The 18,368-nt window shown below is 36.2% G+C and overlaps 1 protein-coding gene across 1 annotated transcript in view; it reads right to left on the bottom strand.

The window, feature by feature from the left end:
• The window catches only part of LOC115456034 (zinc finger protein GLI4), a 194,786-nt gene that overhangs the window by 53,365 nt on the left and 123,053 nt on the right, over nucleotides 1-18,368 (bottom strand). The window contains exon 4 of the mRNA XM_030184884.2: nucleotides 12,623-12,747. Coding sequence (XP_030040744.2) covers nucleotides 12,623-12,747 — 125 coding nt within the window. The remainder of the gene's footprint in view (nucleotides 1-12,622; nucleotides 12,748-18,368) is intronic.

The following is an 18,368-nucleotide window of genomic DNA, read 5'->3' on the forward strand; positions in this document are numbered from 1 at the left end:
AAAACAAATTGAAATTGATGAGTCTGTACAATCAATCATACGTGAATTCTATAAACAGTTTTAAATTTTTACACCGTTATCTTTACGCAACATCGATTTACTAAAAAAACTTTTGGCAATATGTAAGAAAACTAAAAAAAATAGAGTGCCTCAGCCCAGGAAATTAAAACAACTTTACGCTCATAACTTGCATCATACACTTAAAAACTCACCAGCGGACGGAACTCGTTCCAAGATGTCTCAATCACGATAGACCGGATCAATCGCACCGACCCACGGCTTTTCATCGATCATCGAACGAACGGGTTTACGAACGGAAAAACACAACACTACGATACGCTTTACGTTAACCAAATGATATATTTTTATAGAAAGTGTACGGGTGGTTATAATAATAATAATAATATCAGCCCTGTTTTATATACTTGCCCACTGCTGAGCACGGGCCTCCTCTACTACTGAGAGGGATTAGGACTTAGTCCACCACGCTGGCCTAGTGCGGATTGGTACACATTCCTATAGAGAACTTCTCCAGATGTGCAGGTTTCCTCACGATGTTTTGCCTTCAAATCAGAGGTGTGTGCCCTTGGGATTTGAACCTGCGGACATTCGTCTTAGCAGTCCGTTCCACACATAATAGATTACAAAATATTATTTATATTGTACGGGTGGTTATTAGTTTGATATTTAAAGATATTTTTGTGTTCGATTATTAAATTGTAGACGAAGTTATCGGGTGTCCTGTTACTGTTTGTAATAAAGAATTTTTAAAATTATTGTAATTGTGCAAGTTGAAAGATATTGCTTTTCAAAATGTAGACGCCATAGAGCATCAAATTTAAAATAGAGGATAAAGAAAAATCAAGGAATCTACAAAAATATTTGGAAAGACTATGTTTGCATGTTCAGATTTTAAACTATTGTTTAATCTGAGTAGGCCGACATAATTGTATCGACTGCCCAGGGGTAATCTCTCATCCGTCAATAAAATAAAATAAAATACTTTATTTATCACGTAGGCGAACAAAGTTGCACTTATGATATGTCAAAACAAAGAATAAGAATAAATATTATTATTTCTAAACAACTATTAAAATTACTTATATAACTATGGACATTTTAAATTAGGGATAAAATTTATGCTAAAGACAAGGTACAAACCGAAGTAACCAGCTCGGGCTGGCAAGTAGGGGGAAATAGAAGGGTAACGCGTCGCGATCCTCACCGGCGAGGACATGAGCCCTAGCCTAGCTAACCTACCAGCCTTTCACTAGCTACCTAAGTGATGACTACCCGAAGAAGAAAGACAGAAAGAAACTCCGGGCTTTATTAATATTCTATTGGACCATTCTCCACTCACCATCCGGGTGTAGTGGGATCATTTTACCCGTATAAAAAAAATGACACTAAATAAAGGTTCGACCACGTAATTTACCTTTTGAAGTTGTAAATATATTTTTATAGCAACCAAAATTTCTTCGACATCTACCAAAGAACTACATAAATATATATACAAAATCTATATATCTCCACCGAAGAACTACATAAATATATATCTATCCATGACTATCACTTTAGTAAAACAAAAGCCAATCCGAAGCAACGATAAATACAAATGAGTACATTGATATTAAGAGAGAATTGGCCGAGTGGAGGAATTATCGCCATTAGTGAGCCTGTGGGATATTTATTAAAACGTTTTGTGTTAGCGCACTCAGCGGGCAATATTGTGGCCTTTCTGATCTGGAGTACCGCTCGTCAATCATTATACCTATTGGCTAGGAGACGGACTTGAGATGGACTTCGTTGTCTTAAGAGGCGGCTATTGAATTTATGGTTTGTGAGACATTGTGGTAAAACTGAACTGGGTTTTTATAGTTTAAGTAAATATGGTTTGAATGTAATTTTATTTTTATTGTGAAAATGTTCCTGAATTCGACTAGTCAAATTTTCGAGAATACATTTTCACTTTCCAAATATGTTTGGTTAATTTTCTTCAAATGTTAAAAAACTTCCCTGAATTCGACTTCAAATTTTCCAAACGAGTCAATTGAAGAATTTGATCAATAAAGTAACTGACTAATATCGTTAAATCCAAAGAAATCAACGTGAATATTATCTCCATTTTTCTAATATCTAAGTTTTAATAAACTTCTAATTAATACCAACATCGTCTCTAATTGCTTCCACAGGTCTGTTGTAATTAAAAAATGTTAGTAAACCGAACCTAAATAAAACAATACATCCAACGCTTACAAAGTAACTAGCTCTTTGCCAAGCCATAGATGGAGTCTCTCAGCGTTCAGCAAAACGAACAAACACTGTGATAAATAGATTACAAAATATTATTTATATTGTACAGCGGCGGGCGCGTATCAATTATTTTGTCACTCTTACATTTCGCTGTTATTGATTCTTTTTACGTTTTTTTGTTGGATTCCTTAATGTAGCGTCAGAAGATTATGATGGTTATAAATTTAGTGTTAATTGTGTTCATGATGACGCTGTGTTTAGAGAAGTTTGAGTAACTTGTGAGCAGGGGCGTTGCTACGCTCCATCAGCCGTACCAATGATACAGTGCCCTCAAGCTTTAGGGACCCTCTGGGCTCATACCTAACTAAGCGGGTGCCCAAAAGGTCTTACTGCCATGAAAGTTCTCAACAAATTTTGATATAGGGCCTCTCTATGGAAAGCTACGCTACCGCTCGTGAGTTATTTTCATTCCTAAGTAGATGGATACTAAGATCATGTTAGTTTTTCGATTTGAACACACATCAACTTATCGAGGTTACTCTCTTATACTATCTTATTTAACTTAGATAGATATAGTAAACATATCTAACAAGTATTGTAAATACATGGAGAATTAAAAACGGTTTCACAACTATCATAAAAACACTCGATATAGATTTGCCAGCTATCTGGTGCAACTAACCGAGGTACTTAGACACCACTTTCCGCCCACGACGTAAAATACTATCGCATTAAATTCATGGACCGATTCACACAACAATAGGATTATAAACCGAACTGTAAATGGAAACTTGTTACATTTTTCGTGTTGAAAAAAAAAAACCTAAATCAACTCATTCAATTAAGAAAACCGGGATCAAAATTAAGCCTTCTTCGTTTAAAATGCATTAATCCGGTCACTTGTCATGCGCGAGCGCAGTGTTCTCGTCTCACTCTAAAACCCGTTCCGGTTTATGCCTCTCGCCTGCTCGTTGACAAAGATTAAGGTACAGCACAACGTTTGACAAAGGCAATTAAAAAACAACCAGATCGCATGCGTCAACCGCGTTCGTGACATTTCGTAAATTGGAATCTGTTGCTAAAATTTACAAGCACCTAAAAAAGGTGATCAATCTTGGGCATTCATTAAGTTCACGACAAGTTCATGTGTGGACACCCAAGCGTAGTCATCAACTTCCTCCCCGAGACTTCCTTGTTGAATCTATTCTATAACTTCTGGCCCTATCGAATCTGTGACCAGCCCTCGCCCGAAGCGCCCGAACCTTTTTCATTTTGGGAGTAACATGAACTCTCTATATCTCGTTCAGTTTTACGCTCGGTTAAACGAGAGTCGAACCCTTAATTTACGATTATCGACGAATGAAGACATATACATATTATAGGGATTTTACAATAATACGCTTAGAGCCACGGTATCTGGACCGTTTGATGGAGTTTTACGATATTGTTTTAGGTTTTCGCTCTCGCGTTCGAGATGTACGTTTTTATGACATTGCAGTATTTGCAAGACGCAACCTCTTCCAAGAATCACGTAAGTGTTCATTTTATTATTGTCATTAATTTTTACATTTGCCTTTCGTGCATGCAAAAAATTTTAAGTGCATTATCGAGTTGATTGGCACCTGTATCATTACCAACTTTATTAAAACGTTTCATAAGAGAGTTCGCAAAAAACCCGACACAAGTAAATGTGGTGATTAACATTTTGGCAAGAAAAACTCTGAATAATGAAGGGTATCGGTGCGAACAACTTTATTTAAAAGGTAAACACGAGAATATAATCGTGCTACTGCGTTGTTCCCCTTGAGTCCTCCCTATAAAGAGAAATTCATTATACAATAACACCAAATCATTGTTCTTTCCATTTTTAATATCCAATGCGCAATGTCAATACAATAAGAATATAAAGTGTACAAATTGAGTGAAAAAGTGTCCCGATGAACCTTTAAATTGTCCTCTGTACGTTTCTCAGGACCATGATCCTCTCCAACATCATAATCTTCCGCCTTATCTGATTATTTCAGCACATTCTATTTTGACACTTCTGTGTTTACATCTAGAACATACTTTCGATTATCTGTAAAAGCAACATGGTCCCTTTCAGCATCGTCCGGTCTGGCTAAAAGTAGTGCATCAGGCCTACTCATTTCTGAAACTACAACTCTGTTATTGCAACTGTAAAGCTTGTTGTTGTCTGCGTCTTTATAATAAGGAAGTGTGTCGAGAAAGTTTCTACTTTATCCCATCACGAGAGAATGCATTTTCCTTTGCATTTCCTTTACGAGTGAGCACATATTTGTTTTAAGCGGACTTTATCGCAGCACGTAGGCCTCGATTTGAATAAAAATACAATTTATATGTGTCGGAGAGTTCGGTAAGGCGGTGTAGGGTTACGAAGCCGGTCGGGCGACTCGGCTCCCAATTTGCTGGTGCATTTCTGAGTAAGTTATTAAGTTTCGGCTTGTCACTTCGGTTGCGAAATTTTGCAGTCGACTGATGATGCGACCTGTTTGATATTTTCGTTAATATCTGGGTATCTAGGCTTTTTAGGCTTGGGTGACATTTTGATTGATGCGCGCTTCGAGGCTAGGATTTCGAAATTCGTCGTTAGGTGACACAATTAATACATTGTCATGTAAGGTCGTAGTTTGCATAAATACTTTTGAAAGTGATAAATAATGTAGATTTTATCGTCCTAGGTTTATGTTAATTTTGTTATCAGTCCATCGGAATTATACTTGAACACCTACGCAATTAATTTCTTGTTTAATAATCATTTTGTAACTAAACGCGTCTGCTGAACTTACAAGAATATAAATATTTTATTATTTTATCTTTACAAATTACTTGCAGATTTTTGATGAACGAAACGTCTCTGAACTTTTGTTGCTGTCTTCTATGATATTTCATACTCAATAATATCTACAATTCATTCTTGCATATTGTTTTTTCAACCATTTATAATTTCTTGTTTTTTATTTTGCACATCTTACCGTTAGCAAAAAGTTTCGCATAATCAGAATTAATAATGACCAATAACATCTACAACTGTTTAACTTTCGGCATCTAACTAATTAGCGTTATCGTTGAATCAAACACTTTGTATGCATAAGACAACGATATTATCATCCAAATCTGGTAACGAATGCACAAAATGTGTGTTTTATTTTAAATTATTAGTTTGTGCACGTCCCATTGTGGTCACGTTGAGGATTTGACCACGGACTTTAAGGGTCAAAAGTGTATCATCTGTAGGATAATACAGGTAGCAGAGATCTCAAGAATCGTGTAAACGGTAAGATCATTTGCTGACCATATTTACGAATCATTTGGTATTAACACTAATTCATTTACCCCCGAAGGGTTAGGCAGAGTTATTCATTTGTTTATTAAAGACATTAAAAAAGCTACTAAACTTCGTCAATATTTGAAGCTTTAACGACAAAAAAATCGCAGTTTGTTTTTTTTTTCGTTTCCGAACATATTTTTAAACTCAGTAAAATTATTACGATTTATTACACGGTAGTGCGACTTAATTTATTGCAAAAGCAGTTGTTTTGTTTTAACCTTTGAAGATATTGAATTACAGACCTTTCGTATTCTGAAGAAGCCGTTTTTTGCTGAACTCGAAACAACGTTAAACACTAATCAACATCTCAATCTATTTATTTTTCTATTTCATCAAGCACATGATTAACCTACATTCGACCTGTTACGGATCACAAGCCTTCATATTGGAGAATGGAGAAGTCGATAGATTTTACGGATAGACCAGAAAATTACCATCAGGCGGACCGCTTAATAATAATATAATAATATCAGCCCTATATTATATACTTGCCCACTGCTGAGCACGGGCCTCCTCTACTACTGAGAGGGATTAGGACCTTAGTCCACCACGCTGGCCTAGTGCGGATTGGTAGACTTCACACACCCTCAAAATTCCTATAGAGAACTTATCAGGTATACAAGTTTCCTCACGTTGTTTTCCTTCACCGTCAAAGCAAGCGATAATACTCAAAGAATACACACATAACTTTAGAAAAGTCAGAGGTGTGTGCCCTTGGGTTTTGATCCTGCGGACATTCATGTCGGCAGTCCGTTCCACAACCAACTAGGCTATTACTCGATGCTTACTAAGGCAATAAAAAAATTAACCACACTGTACTGGCTTCCACTAAAGTATTAACCAATGTTTAATTAAGCTTTATTACGGTGTTTAGGTAGCTCGTGATCTGTCGAAGGTCGTGTATGGTCAAATAGGTCTGTGTAACGCTGAACTGGGTCCATCCGGTGCAGTGGACGCACACCGTAACCCGAGCGTTCGGCGCGACGTACCGTTTCCAGTTAAATCTGGATGGCTGTATGCTGAATGCGACGTATTTAGAAATTAACAATTTTAAGAGCTTATTTTGTTATTTTTATTAACTGCTTAGAAATAAGATATTGGATATTTTTTCTTGTAAAGAAATGGTAACATTCAGTTTTTATTGGGAATTGATTGCATATTTTTTACCTTCGTACCTTTAATTATTAAATCTAGATATAGAAAAAATGTGTGTTTTTATTTATTGACAAAGTCATAAACGAAGGGATAATAAGTGGTATTAATAGATTCTTGATCCTTATTCGTTTTTAAACCCTATAAATGGAATGGGTATATCATAGCCCAAATTAGACTATATTAAATGATACAAATAAATTATATTGCTAAATTATATTAATATATTTCTGGTAAAGCAATGTAATACATGCAATCTACGAATTCTAAAGAATCAAAGATCCCCAATAAAGCACTCATAACTTATTCAAATAAAAAGCCGATCCCGAAAACAACAGAGATGTCATCCGAACGAACAATTAAGACGCGAATAAAAACCAAAATTACCCCATATTAACCAAAAAATTCGGTTAATTCGAACGATTGTACAAAAATGTCCGTTCGGAAAAACAAGATGTCCGCCAACAATAAAGTCATTAAAGCAAAGCTATTCCAAGTATTGAATAAAATTAACGATCAAAGGCGGACTTGAATTAATTTACGTAAATAACATTGTTGTGGTTCGGTGTTCTTCGCGACATTTTCGATCTAATGTTCGATCGGTCAGAATTTATGAATTATGACATATTGGAATGCTAAAATGACTGCCTCGGTGGCGTAGTTGGACTGCATGCGCGGTACGACAGCGCTCAGGGTCGGGCAAAATGATATTTGGGATCTAATGCTGCTCCGTATCAGCCCGTGGTATGGAATTTGTGCCCGATATAGCAATAAGCTAGCCCTCTACCACATCATGGGACGGAACACTCTTGGCGAAACGTGGGTGCCCTGGTTGTTGCTCTGCATACATCAGGGATAAATGCGTGATGTGTGTGTCTAGAATGCTAAAATGTTAAACTACGCTCCGGTTGTGTCGGCTTACGTCGGATATTTTTGTGCGTAATTTCGTTGGATTTTATCAACCATTAATATTGTTTTTAATTAGGATGTTTTAATTGAATTTTTATGTAAGGTTAATGCAATAAAAGGTTATCAGTTTGAAAGTTTTAAGGATGCCACAATCGGACCTCAGGTTACCTGTCAATTGAAAATGCAAAATTGACACTTAAATTAAGTGGCCGAGGTAAAAAAAAATATTTATGACCAGCTTTGCCTGCGGCTTCAGCCGCGTGAAAAACTTTATCCGGGATAAAAGTAGCCTATAAAACTCGGGAGTAAAGTAGCTTCCTATTAGTGAAAAAAAAAACGGTTTACTAGTTCTTGAGATTAGCGCGTTCAAACAAACAAACTCTTCAGCTCTATAATATTAGGTAAGTATTTTCTTGTCTCTTAGGATAAAAAATCGGATTAAACTATCCTGAACACATAATAAGAAAACTAAAATAAGTAATATTATAATACAAATTTCGTTTTATATCTTTATCAAACCAATCCAATTGGCATCAAAGAATTTATTAGAAAAACATCCTACAAAAACGCACAAAAAATCAACATCATAATTGTATGACACCGTCCAAAAAAAGTGAAAAAAAAAACGCAACTAATTGAGCGTTATCTGAAGGTGCGTCTACACGCGTGTAAGCCGACACTGCCTTGTTAAAGTAAACAGACACCGCGCAATTTTTTTTACAACAAACATTTTCGTTTCGTAAATTTTACAGCAGAAGTAAAGGGTTGTGTTACTTGCGTGCGTTCCCTCTGGTGTTACATTGCATAAATGGAGTAAAGTTTGATCTAGTTTTAGCGTACGTAGTTTTTTAGTCCTTGCAAGACCGGGGGAATCCTGCGAATTTTGGAATAGCCCGGCTTAGCTGCGGCGGCTTCGAGGAGAGTTGGTGGGAATTTTAGAGGGTGGGAAGTGTAGGGTAGGAATCAGTTTTTTCTTCCTTGCAAGACCGGGGGAATCCTGCGAATTATGGAATAGCCCGGCTTAGCAGCCGTGGCTTGGAGGAGAGTTGGTGGGACTGTTTGGGGGTGGGAAGTGTAGGATAGGAACTCTTTTAGGATGGGTGATGAGAAAATGTTCCCGAGTTTTAATAAGCAACAATTTGTACATACAACCAAGAGGTTATACATTGAACTGTGTGCCTAGTGCGAAAAATGGCGGCGTGCATTCGTTGTGGAGACCGAATCCACAAAAATTACTTCAGGGTGTAGCATACATATTACGACGACATTGGATTCTAAATCGAGTAATCAATATTTAAGCTACTATATTATTTTGATATAAAAATCAAACGACTTAACGGATCTTAAAATATTTCTATGGAATCAATTTGGCAATCATCGAATATAAAATATTATTTTTTCTATAAAATTTAATTATTGTGAACACGTTAGCTTTTATTAATCAAACTAACGGGGCATCTTTAACGCCATGTAATCATTCAAGACCAAACTAAATTAAATCCCTATCAAATGCAAAATAGATTTTACCAAAACAAAGACTGAACGAATGCTAACTAACACACAATTATTCCCTTCAACGGCTATTACTTAGTTATAAGTTGGAGCGCACACTGCCAGGACCAAGGCGAATCGGTAATATGCACTGCGGGCCAACGGACGTGTGCGCTAACAATAATGCGATCTAGAGGCGAACGATGATAAATATAGTTTTAAAACGCCGTTTATTTTAGTATATTATGTTTTATAGTATAGAATAAGTTTCCGCATTTATGTCTCAAGATAAAATTGGAGTTTATATATCTATTCTTCTCATGATACAGATAAGCTCGATAGTAGGAGAAGAAGGAAAAACACGCTGAAAGTGCAACAGATTTCTTTTATAATGTTCTAGAAAATTCACAGAAACTTATCGGTGAAAAGGTTGATAATTAATAGAATAAATTTCACCCAATTCAGTTTAGCTTTTTCTGCAATTACTTTTAGAACATCCAAATATTCAAAACATTAATAATATTAAAGATTATAGAAAAAAAGCACGTTATTTGCTGAATTGCAACGAATAAACACACGTACAAATTGCTTACAAATTACTAATTTCGTTGTCAATGGAAATAAAACAATCATACAAATTGGTATAAATAAAGGAATAAAATTACGAAACACAACAGAACAAAGGGCATGAATCAGAATGACGTCAAACGTCTAGAAAATATAGATAAGTTAGAAGTATTCAGAATGTACGAATAATATATTTGAATCATATGTGTATTTTTACAACATACGTAAAACAAATAATTAGCTCGCCTAATTTTAAACCCTACGATTGCTCGTAATTACTAGTAATATCGCCTGAAACCGATTGCAAAGCTGGGGCTAACAAGTATTGAAATGTGCTTGTCTTGACTTCCGACACTAAGATTAATTTAATTTAAAAGTAACTATATTATTCTCGCCCGTATGTAAGTTTTTTCCGGGATAATAGTCCCATATATTTTTTTCCCGGGATAAAAAGTCCTTCCCGGGTCTCAAACTATCTCCATACTAAATTTCATTAAAAACCGTTTAGTGGTTTTTCAGTTTATCGCGTTTAGACAGACTGACGCGACGGAGACTTTGTTTTATAATATGTAAGGATATTTTATTTGATTTTAATAATATTAATATTTATTGTTACATTAAACAAAATTTATAAAAAACTAAGTCGACATAATTTGTCTAATACATTCTTCTCCTCCTCGCTTTGTTTTCCACATAGCTGGAACATGGAGTAATCTATGTTCTGATTAAGTTGCTCGAACTATTCCTATTCCTTTTTCCAATACATTACGCAACGAAAATAAAACTATCGAAAGACTACTAAAGGCACAATGGCATCTCAATAATTCCTAAACAAGCCAAACACGAAGAGCTAAGAGCTTAATTGAAGGTCGAAATCAACCCTTCGTTACTCCAAATATATGCCAATTTCAACCCGTGACTTAGCCACGGCCTGTCCTTTAATAGCCACTTTTACGTATCTTAAATCTCACCCCCATCCCTCAATATTAAACTCTATCCTCACGGAATAAGATTGATATTTGCGTAAATTTCGAATTGTTAGGGATTCAAACAGTCGTGAGTTGAAATCCTAATTAACACCTCAGAGTATAGATAAATTGTGCCGATAGTGTACAGTCGCAGCGTTTGGTATTGGCCGCGATAGTGGCCGCATGTGATTTGGTAGCGGAGAAATTCAATGATTTGAATTGTTTTGTTTGGATTTAATACGGTTGTTTTGTTTTTGATGCTTGTTTACTTCTTGTGGGATTGTGGAAAATGAGATACTGAAGGAAGTTGTAGTGTCAAAGGAAAATCTGTTATGATATCATTATCCAAGGGTAATATTAAGTAGTTTTCTGACTTGTCTTTGACTTTAAGTTTCTTTTAACTTCACAAAGTTGTAAGTACGTTTAGAAACAGCTTAAAAATAAACTGATTCCAAATAGGTATAACTTAATAAAAAAAGAGGCGCTGTTTACACCTACATCCATCAAAATGTGGACCCCACTCCAATTACCATCAGGTGTAGTAGGATCACGGCCTTGCACGTATAAATAATCCTTTAACTACAATGAAATGAAATGAAATGATTTATTTGAATCTGTAAAATGTTATACATTATTTAGATTCCGTCAATATTAACTCTACCACCAGTTCGGAAAGCAGTTCTCACCAGAGAAGAACGGGCAAGAAACTCTGGTGTTGCTCTTTTCAATCAGTGTAGGGTAAAGACTACAGTACATGATAAAGTAAGAAGAAAAAAACAAAAAGTTTAGAGCAGTTCATTTATAGGCTCGTGAAATAAGGAATAAATTAATTTAATTTTTTATATGACTGCACAACCCTCTCAGGAATCATGAAATTTCTCTATTATCCTTATAATTATTTCCTCCCAGTACCTCTAGCAATTAGAAATTATAAATGAAAGCGAAATGAGCAGAACAGTCCACACAAGCAGCACCCGTTCACGTTCAATAGTATGCTGGTTGACTCTACTGTTTATTCTACTGGGTGTAAAGGCTGGTTTACACTAATTACATCATTCACACGACCATCTGCGAACGCGAAGTATTTGGTTTAATAGTGTTGAGCTGCTCATAACAATGCTGGCTTGTGTTACATCGGTTGTTTCATAGACTAGCTTTTGTTCTCGTCACTGCCTGTTTCTGGATTAAAAGCCCTTTTTAAATGAATGTATATCGCTTTATACGAGGTTGTATGTTCGTTTTTATTAACCGACTTGAAAAAAAGGAGGAGGTCAATTCGACGTGAATGTTTTTTTTTGTTTATTTCTTACCTCAGAACTGGGCTATTTATGAACCGATTTGGAAAAATCTTTTTTATTTATGTTGCAGAAATGTATTAAATAATTTCAGATAAAAATTAGAAAAGAGTAAATAATGGTTTTCTTTCGGGATTTTTAAGAATTTTCGCTGAAAAATGCTAAGAATTTTATATAATTCAATTTTCACTTCGAATATAACATATAAAACCAGCTAAATTTTAAAGCATGATTTGATCTGTTTGTCGAATTTTATCTTTTAGTAAGTAGTTTATGATTAACTAAACACAAACAAACATACAAACTTACATATTTACATTAGAATTTTCTTAGTATTTATAAGTTCTGCAAGATGGTGTGACGTAATTTTTCTGGATCATTTAATTGGTTCTATCTGGGTATTATCTCAATGACTATGTCTGTCGTACATATCTCTATCTAGGTTGAAAGATTCGTAATGTCTATCACTGTCGCCAAGCGACAGTGTGTATGCACTGTATTCTCATTTCGCTTACCATCAAGCCAACTCCTTACTCGTTTTGTTTTATAAAAACTTCCAAACTGACAATGTCTGCGCGGTGCTTTAATCTTCCGAACCGACAACGTCTGCGCGGTGCTTTAGCTAAACATATAGTTACCTCGAAGCGTGTTCGCGCCATAGATGGGGTGGTCATACGGCACTGGTCGGTAGGCGGGGTGCAGCGCGGCGAGGTAGCTCAGCTCGCTCGTAGCGCCCGCAGCCGCCGCCGCTGCTGCTGCCAGCCTTGATAGACAAAAGAATAATTAATAAAGAAAATTATATAAAAAATCCACACAACTTATTTATAATATCAGCCCTGTATTATATACTGTCCCACTGTTGGGCACAGGCCTCCTCTACTACTGAGAGGGATTAGGCCTTAGTCCACCACGCTGGCCTAGTGCGGATTGGTAGACTTCACACACCCTCGAAAATTCCTATAGACAATTTCTCAGGTATGCAGGTTTTCTCACGATGTTTTCCCTCACCGTTAAAGCAAGCGATAATTCACAAAGAATACACACATAATTTTAGAAAAGTCAGTGGCCCTTGGGATTTGAACCTGCGGACATTTGTCTCGGCAGTCCGCTCCACAACCAACTAGGCTATCGCCGCGTTACACATCTTATTAACAGGAGGTATGAGGAAGTACAATATAAGTAAAATAACGGTATTGATTTATGAAAGTGATTCGATATTTGCCAAAGAATAATGAGAGTCCAGGAAATTCACGTAGCCATGATAATGATGTATGCAATTTAACTGTCCGCGAGGGAAATACAGGAAATTCACATGTGTATAACATATTGTTATGTCAAAATGATCACATTGAGCTAAGCTTTCCTTTGAGTCCCGATTTTATAATGGTAGAGGGCCGTTTTTTTTTAAACGAGGACGGTGAAGTCACCCCACTGCACCTGATGGTAAGTGAAGTCGGGACCAATAGAATGTCGACTGACGAGAAATGATTGCTCCGCGGCAGTCGACACAATTATGCCGGTCTGTTGGATCCTGATATACACAAGCTGATCCCGGAATGCGACACACTTACATGGGCCACTATGGTGGATTTTAACACGTTGTGTACGGTGGTCGCTATCCGGGCGGATATAAAATGTATCCTACCACAAACAAACAAAAAAAGTAATAGATGAAACACAGATTCGCTCTAAAGTCCGATATCAGCTAAGACGCTGTCAAATTAAAGTCAGCATCTTAAGATCGTGGCTGTTTAAAAAATATTAATATCATCTCAAATGATATCTTAAGTCACAATGTGACGGATTTTGACAGCTGGATTTTGTTTACAGCACCGATTCAGCTGAGTACACGTACTTAAATGGCGGCTTAAGCTAAGATTATGCAATAGTTTTACATTACACGTCTACTTGAGATGTAACTCAACGATAAGACTGGTTTATTAATTAGCTATCAATTAACAGCTCTACGTCTCTACCTATAGGTGATATAATATTTTACAAATTAATTTTTTTTCACTCAGTTTCATCCTGGATTCCTGGATTTTTTCCCGATATGGCGATGGGCTTCCCTGTCACATCGGGAGACGGAATGCACACGGCAGAATGAGAGTGCGTCTGTTGCGCCTCTGCCGACTCTTCGGAGATAGGTATATATACAGATGAAGGATCCGAGTTGATTACAATTCATATATTCGCAATTCCCAAAACCGTACAAATTTATTAACCCACGTCCACAATGAACTGGAAACACATTTCCCTTTCCACCTTAAGGCGTGAACACAATTATAAATCTCATACTACCAGTTAACCACGCCATAAAGGCTGCACACAATGACACATAATAAATTGCGTTTTTTTACACCTCGTAGCCTATTCAAGGCATTCGAAGTATCGGCGCGAACATCAAGGTCTAACGGTGGTTCCGTCGTTCCGTGCCAACAAAAAGACAGCGATTGGAGCCCAGCAGCATCCGTGACGCAATCCGTCTGGCAACTTTTGAGCAAAAAATAAGTTTTACAACGTTACCGCTGTGTGTTTTGTTTGGTTCCAGCTTTAAGTATAAAGGGATGGGCATAGTTATTTTTAGTTTTATTCACAAAACGGATAAGTTGTATTAAGTTACCTTGATATGATAAATATTACTTTTATTGCAATTAATTGGATGCAATTTATCGTGTTATTTTGATACGTTTGTTCGTATTTATTTATCTCTGCGGAAATATTCTTTATTGGCAACATTTGTCAACGTTAAGTCAGGCGTTCTCAACTTTGAACCGATATTCTATTCGAACTTTTAAACTGTGCATTTTTTGTGCAAATAGACTATTATATTCAGTGCCTAACTGTACCTGATAAATACAAATTATTATCAATTCAAGTCACTGTATGGAAAATACGAAGTATCTTAAATTATAAGAGTACTGATAGAAATAACCCACGGTTAACAAACTCCATAAAGCGTATAATTCAACATTGTAAACTCCAAAACAATAGAAAATCAACTCAATCACCATTAATACAATATAAATGAGAAAACAATCCATTCTCACGTTTATCGACGGCCGATCCCAAACAAAGACGTAGCTTTCAGAAAACGACCAAAAAAAACATGGCGGCCAACAAAATAAATAAAACAAGTGCAAGAACACTCGCGCGCCTTCGCCCCGCGTGACGTCTTCATGTTGTTTGTCCTTTTCGCGCACGTAATTCCCCCGTTACTCTACGCAGGTTCGAGAGGGATGGAAGCAGTACAGATTGCCCCCCGTGTAGGAAGAAAGTTTTTGAAACTGTTCCCTGGACGTGAAACAAGTTTTACAGATTTCGCGCAGACAAAACTTTTTTGATTTGACGGGTTTATTTACATTTTTGAAAATTATTTTAATTTTATTTTGTTGTTTAGTAAACAATGCGTGATTTTACCATTTTCGGTGGATTGTATTGAGATGCTGTTTTTACGTGTCCAATTGGTATTGTGGTTTTTATTGGTACGAATAAATTAATAAGCAGATGTATTTATAGCTGTTATTACGTGCTGTTTCAATAAAGGCACGTCTGAGAGTCGCCTAATTTAGCTGTGATTGTCATTAGGGTAATTTTACGTAGGCAGATTTATGTGATTAAATTATAAAATATACAGCTTTGGCTGCTCATTAAGTGTGATTTGAGGTATATTCATTTTGTACCAACGTAATGACTAGGTTTTTATGCCTGTTTTGATGTTAGTAAATAAGCATTAACGGTTAATTTTGTTAGGTATAATATACGAAATAATGCAAGTGAATTACCATCAATAACACTTAAAAATTGCCAGCATGGAACCATCAATAAAAAAATATTTAAAAAATTGCCACACACGGAACCTTAAAAAATCATGTTAAACATGGCCGAACTGTCAAGCTCGCACAGATTATAGAATGGGGTTTTAAATTCAACATGCGTACGTCATAGCGAGCGACTCAATCATTGCGCCATGAATGTTTCATGAAAAACCAGTTGGCAATTACACCCCGCTTTCTTGTAGCCGATGGACGTGTTCCGAACTTTTAGACTTTTTGCGCGATGACCAATTAGTCGATACTGTGTGCTACGTACGTTCTTTTTGATTTTGAATAGTAAATAGCTGAAAATTAGATACATATTTGAGTGTGTTGGGTTGTAGACAATGCATTCGTTGGGTGAGGAAAGTGAAAATGGCTATTTTAAACTATATTTCTTACCTAAGACGTTACAGGGTGTTGATTATGAATAATAAATGTATTTTTAATATGAAATGGTGGTCGCCCAGTACTCACCATTCGATAGCAATTTATTGAATGTTTAAGTTACTTTATTGAGGTTTTACACTCCTATTCTATATGAATTTTAATCATGCCAAATATCATTCATCTGCGCGCGCAATGTCCTTAAAAAGGTGTACAAAATTTTTCTTCGTATATTATTCCATAGATTATATTAGGATAATGACCTCAAGTCACAGGCCACGGGCCGTAAGCAACTAAAATAACACCGCTCTACTTTATAAAGCTTAAAAGCTCACGTTAGCATAAAAGCTTGCCATAAAATAGCCTAGATTATTAAACATTAAACACTAGACCGCTAAAAACTTAATCAAACAGGTTATTTAATTAACTATGGTGGCTAATTATCATTTTATGAGTACTAACTAAACATAATTTAAGAAGTCGTAAAGTTCCATATTCTGTATGTCGGCTTTCAAGCGAACGCATTATATTATTGGACAAACTGGAAGCTTTTCTTAAAACTAAGACAGATTTATTAAGGTCTGAAGTGAGAAATAAAAACTAAGCCCCTTTCTGTTGAGTATTAACACGGCGAAATCTGGAACAGGCGTTATACAGGGTGATTTCGATTGTGATGTTTAAGCGGTTTATGTTTGATATATTGCGTCCAGGTTTTTTAAATCGGATTCTTTTGCTAAAATTGTTTCTGCAGTATAAGACCTTTGGCTTTATGTCGTATTAGGTATCGTGTGCTAATTGATATAAAGTTTAGGTTTGAAATGCCTTAATTATGTGATAAGAACCCATTTAAAATAGATAACACCACTTCATTAATAAACAAACCGCTAACAGAACCATCAAATACTAATAAATCCATAAAATCGCTAAATTAACGAGGCGAAAACGACCGAATAAATGTTACCTACGAAATGACTCACCCTGTATAACAAGTCCTTCCAGGAAGGCCCGAGTGGACACCGCGGGTGCATTCATGGCCACCCTATTGTTATAGTTTTATGCTAAAATATTTGCCGATACTAGAAATGCATTGGGTTTAGTAATACTGGCCTACGTTAGTAAATTTAAAAAAATACAGTATGTTCTATTTTTAAACACAGATTTTAGTATGCAAATTGCATGTGCGTATTTATGAAGTTAAGTTTAATAATTTTACTTTTATTTCAATGTGTTAAGATTCATTTTCAAGTATTTTTGTATAACTTAACGTTAAAACTGACTAAAAAATTCATTGGAATATACGCCCAATTAGACTACATGCTCGTTATTACAATGAGGTGAAAATATTCTTAGTAAATTGTAGTATTTTTTTGAGGATCACATGGCTTACTCCATGGTAATCTCAGTACACCCAACTAATTAAACTGAATCTCTCTTAGCCGTGTTACGGCCACGGCAATAATCTTAACGGTAACCAACCAAGTACGAAGGAGATAATATAGAGCACAAGTTCGTGCGCAATACACAGGTGCACTCTCTGTTCCTTCATACTCATAGTTCGGTGAGACGGTAATCCGACATGACCGGAGAGTCAGGCGCATAGGACCACTACCTTTACGTGCTTTCCAAGACACGGATATATCACACCGCCAACTTCCTTACTTCGAACTGCGATTAGGATTTTTTAGGATGGGAAAACGCAGTAACAATTATTTTACCCGACCCGGATTCGAACCCAGGACCTCAACGCCTTAGTACTCGTACCGCGTACGCATTACTACGCCACAGAAGCAGCGTTAATTAAACTATACATAAACATGTATATAAATACAGGCATGTCCTGTACACATAAGTATGTATGTAATCCCAAAACACATGTAGTCATCACTTTCCCAACCAAGACTTGATATCAGATCTCTGGGTCTGACATATCAATCGGCCGCGTTGAATAATGTAAGAGACTCGATCCACATCTGTATGCTTACTATTAATGGAGCTGGATTGGGTCTTGGCTTCAGAAACTATCGGATATCAAGCCCTTAACCTTAATGGAAGCAAAATAACTATTATAATTTGTTAATTTCTTGGCTATCCTAAAAAAATTCTTATGAACAAGAATAAAGAAGAAGAGGGGGTTCCCGTGACCATGGAGACTGCAAAATCTTCGAAACGTCGGTAGAAAATT

This window comes from Manduca sexta, chromosome 3 (genome assembly GCF_014839805.1).
Source record: "Manduca sexta isolate Smith_Timp_Sample1 chromosome 3, JHU_Msex_v1.0, whole genome shotgun sequence".
Lineage (NCBI taxonomy): Eukaryota > Metazoa > Arthropoda > Insecta > Lepidoptera > Sphingidae > Manduca > Manduca sexta.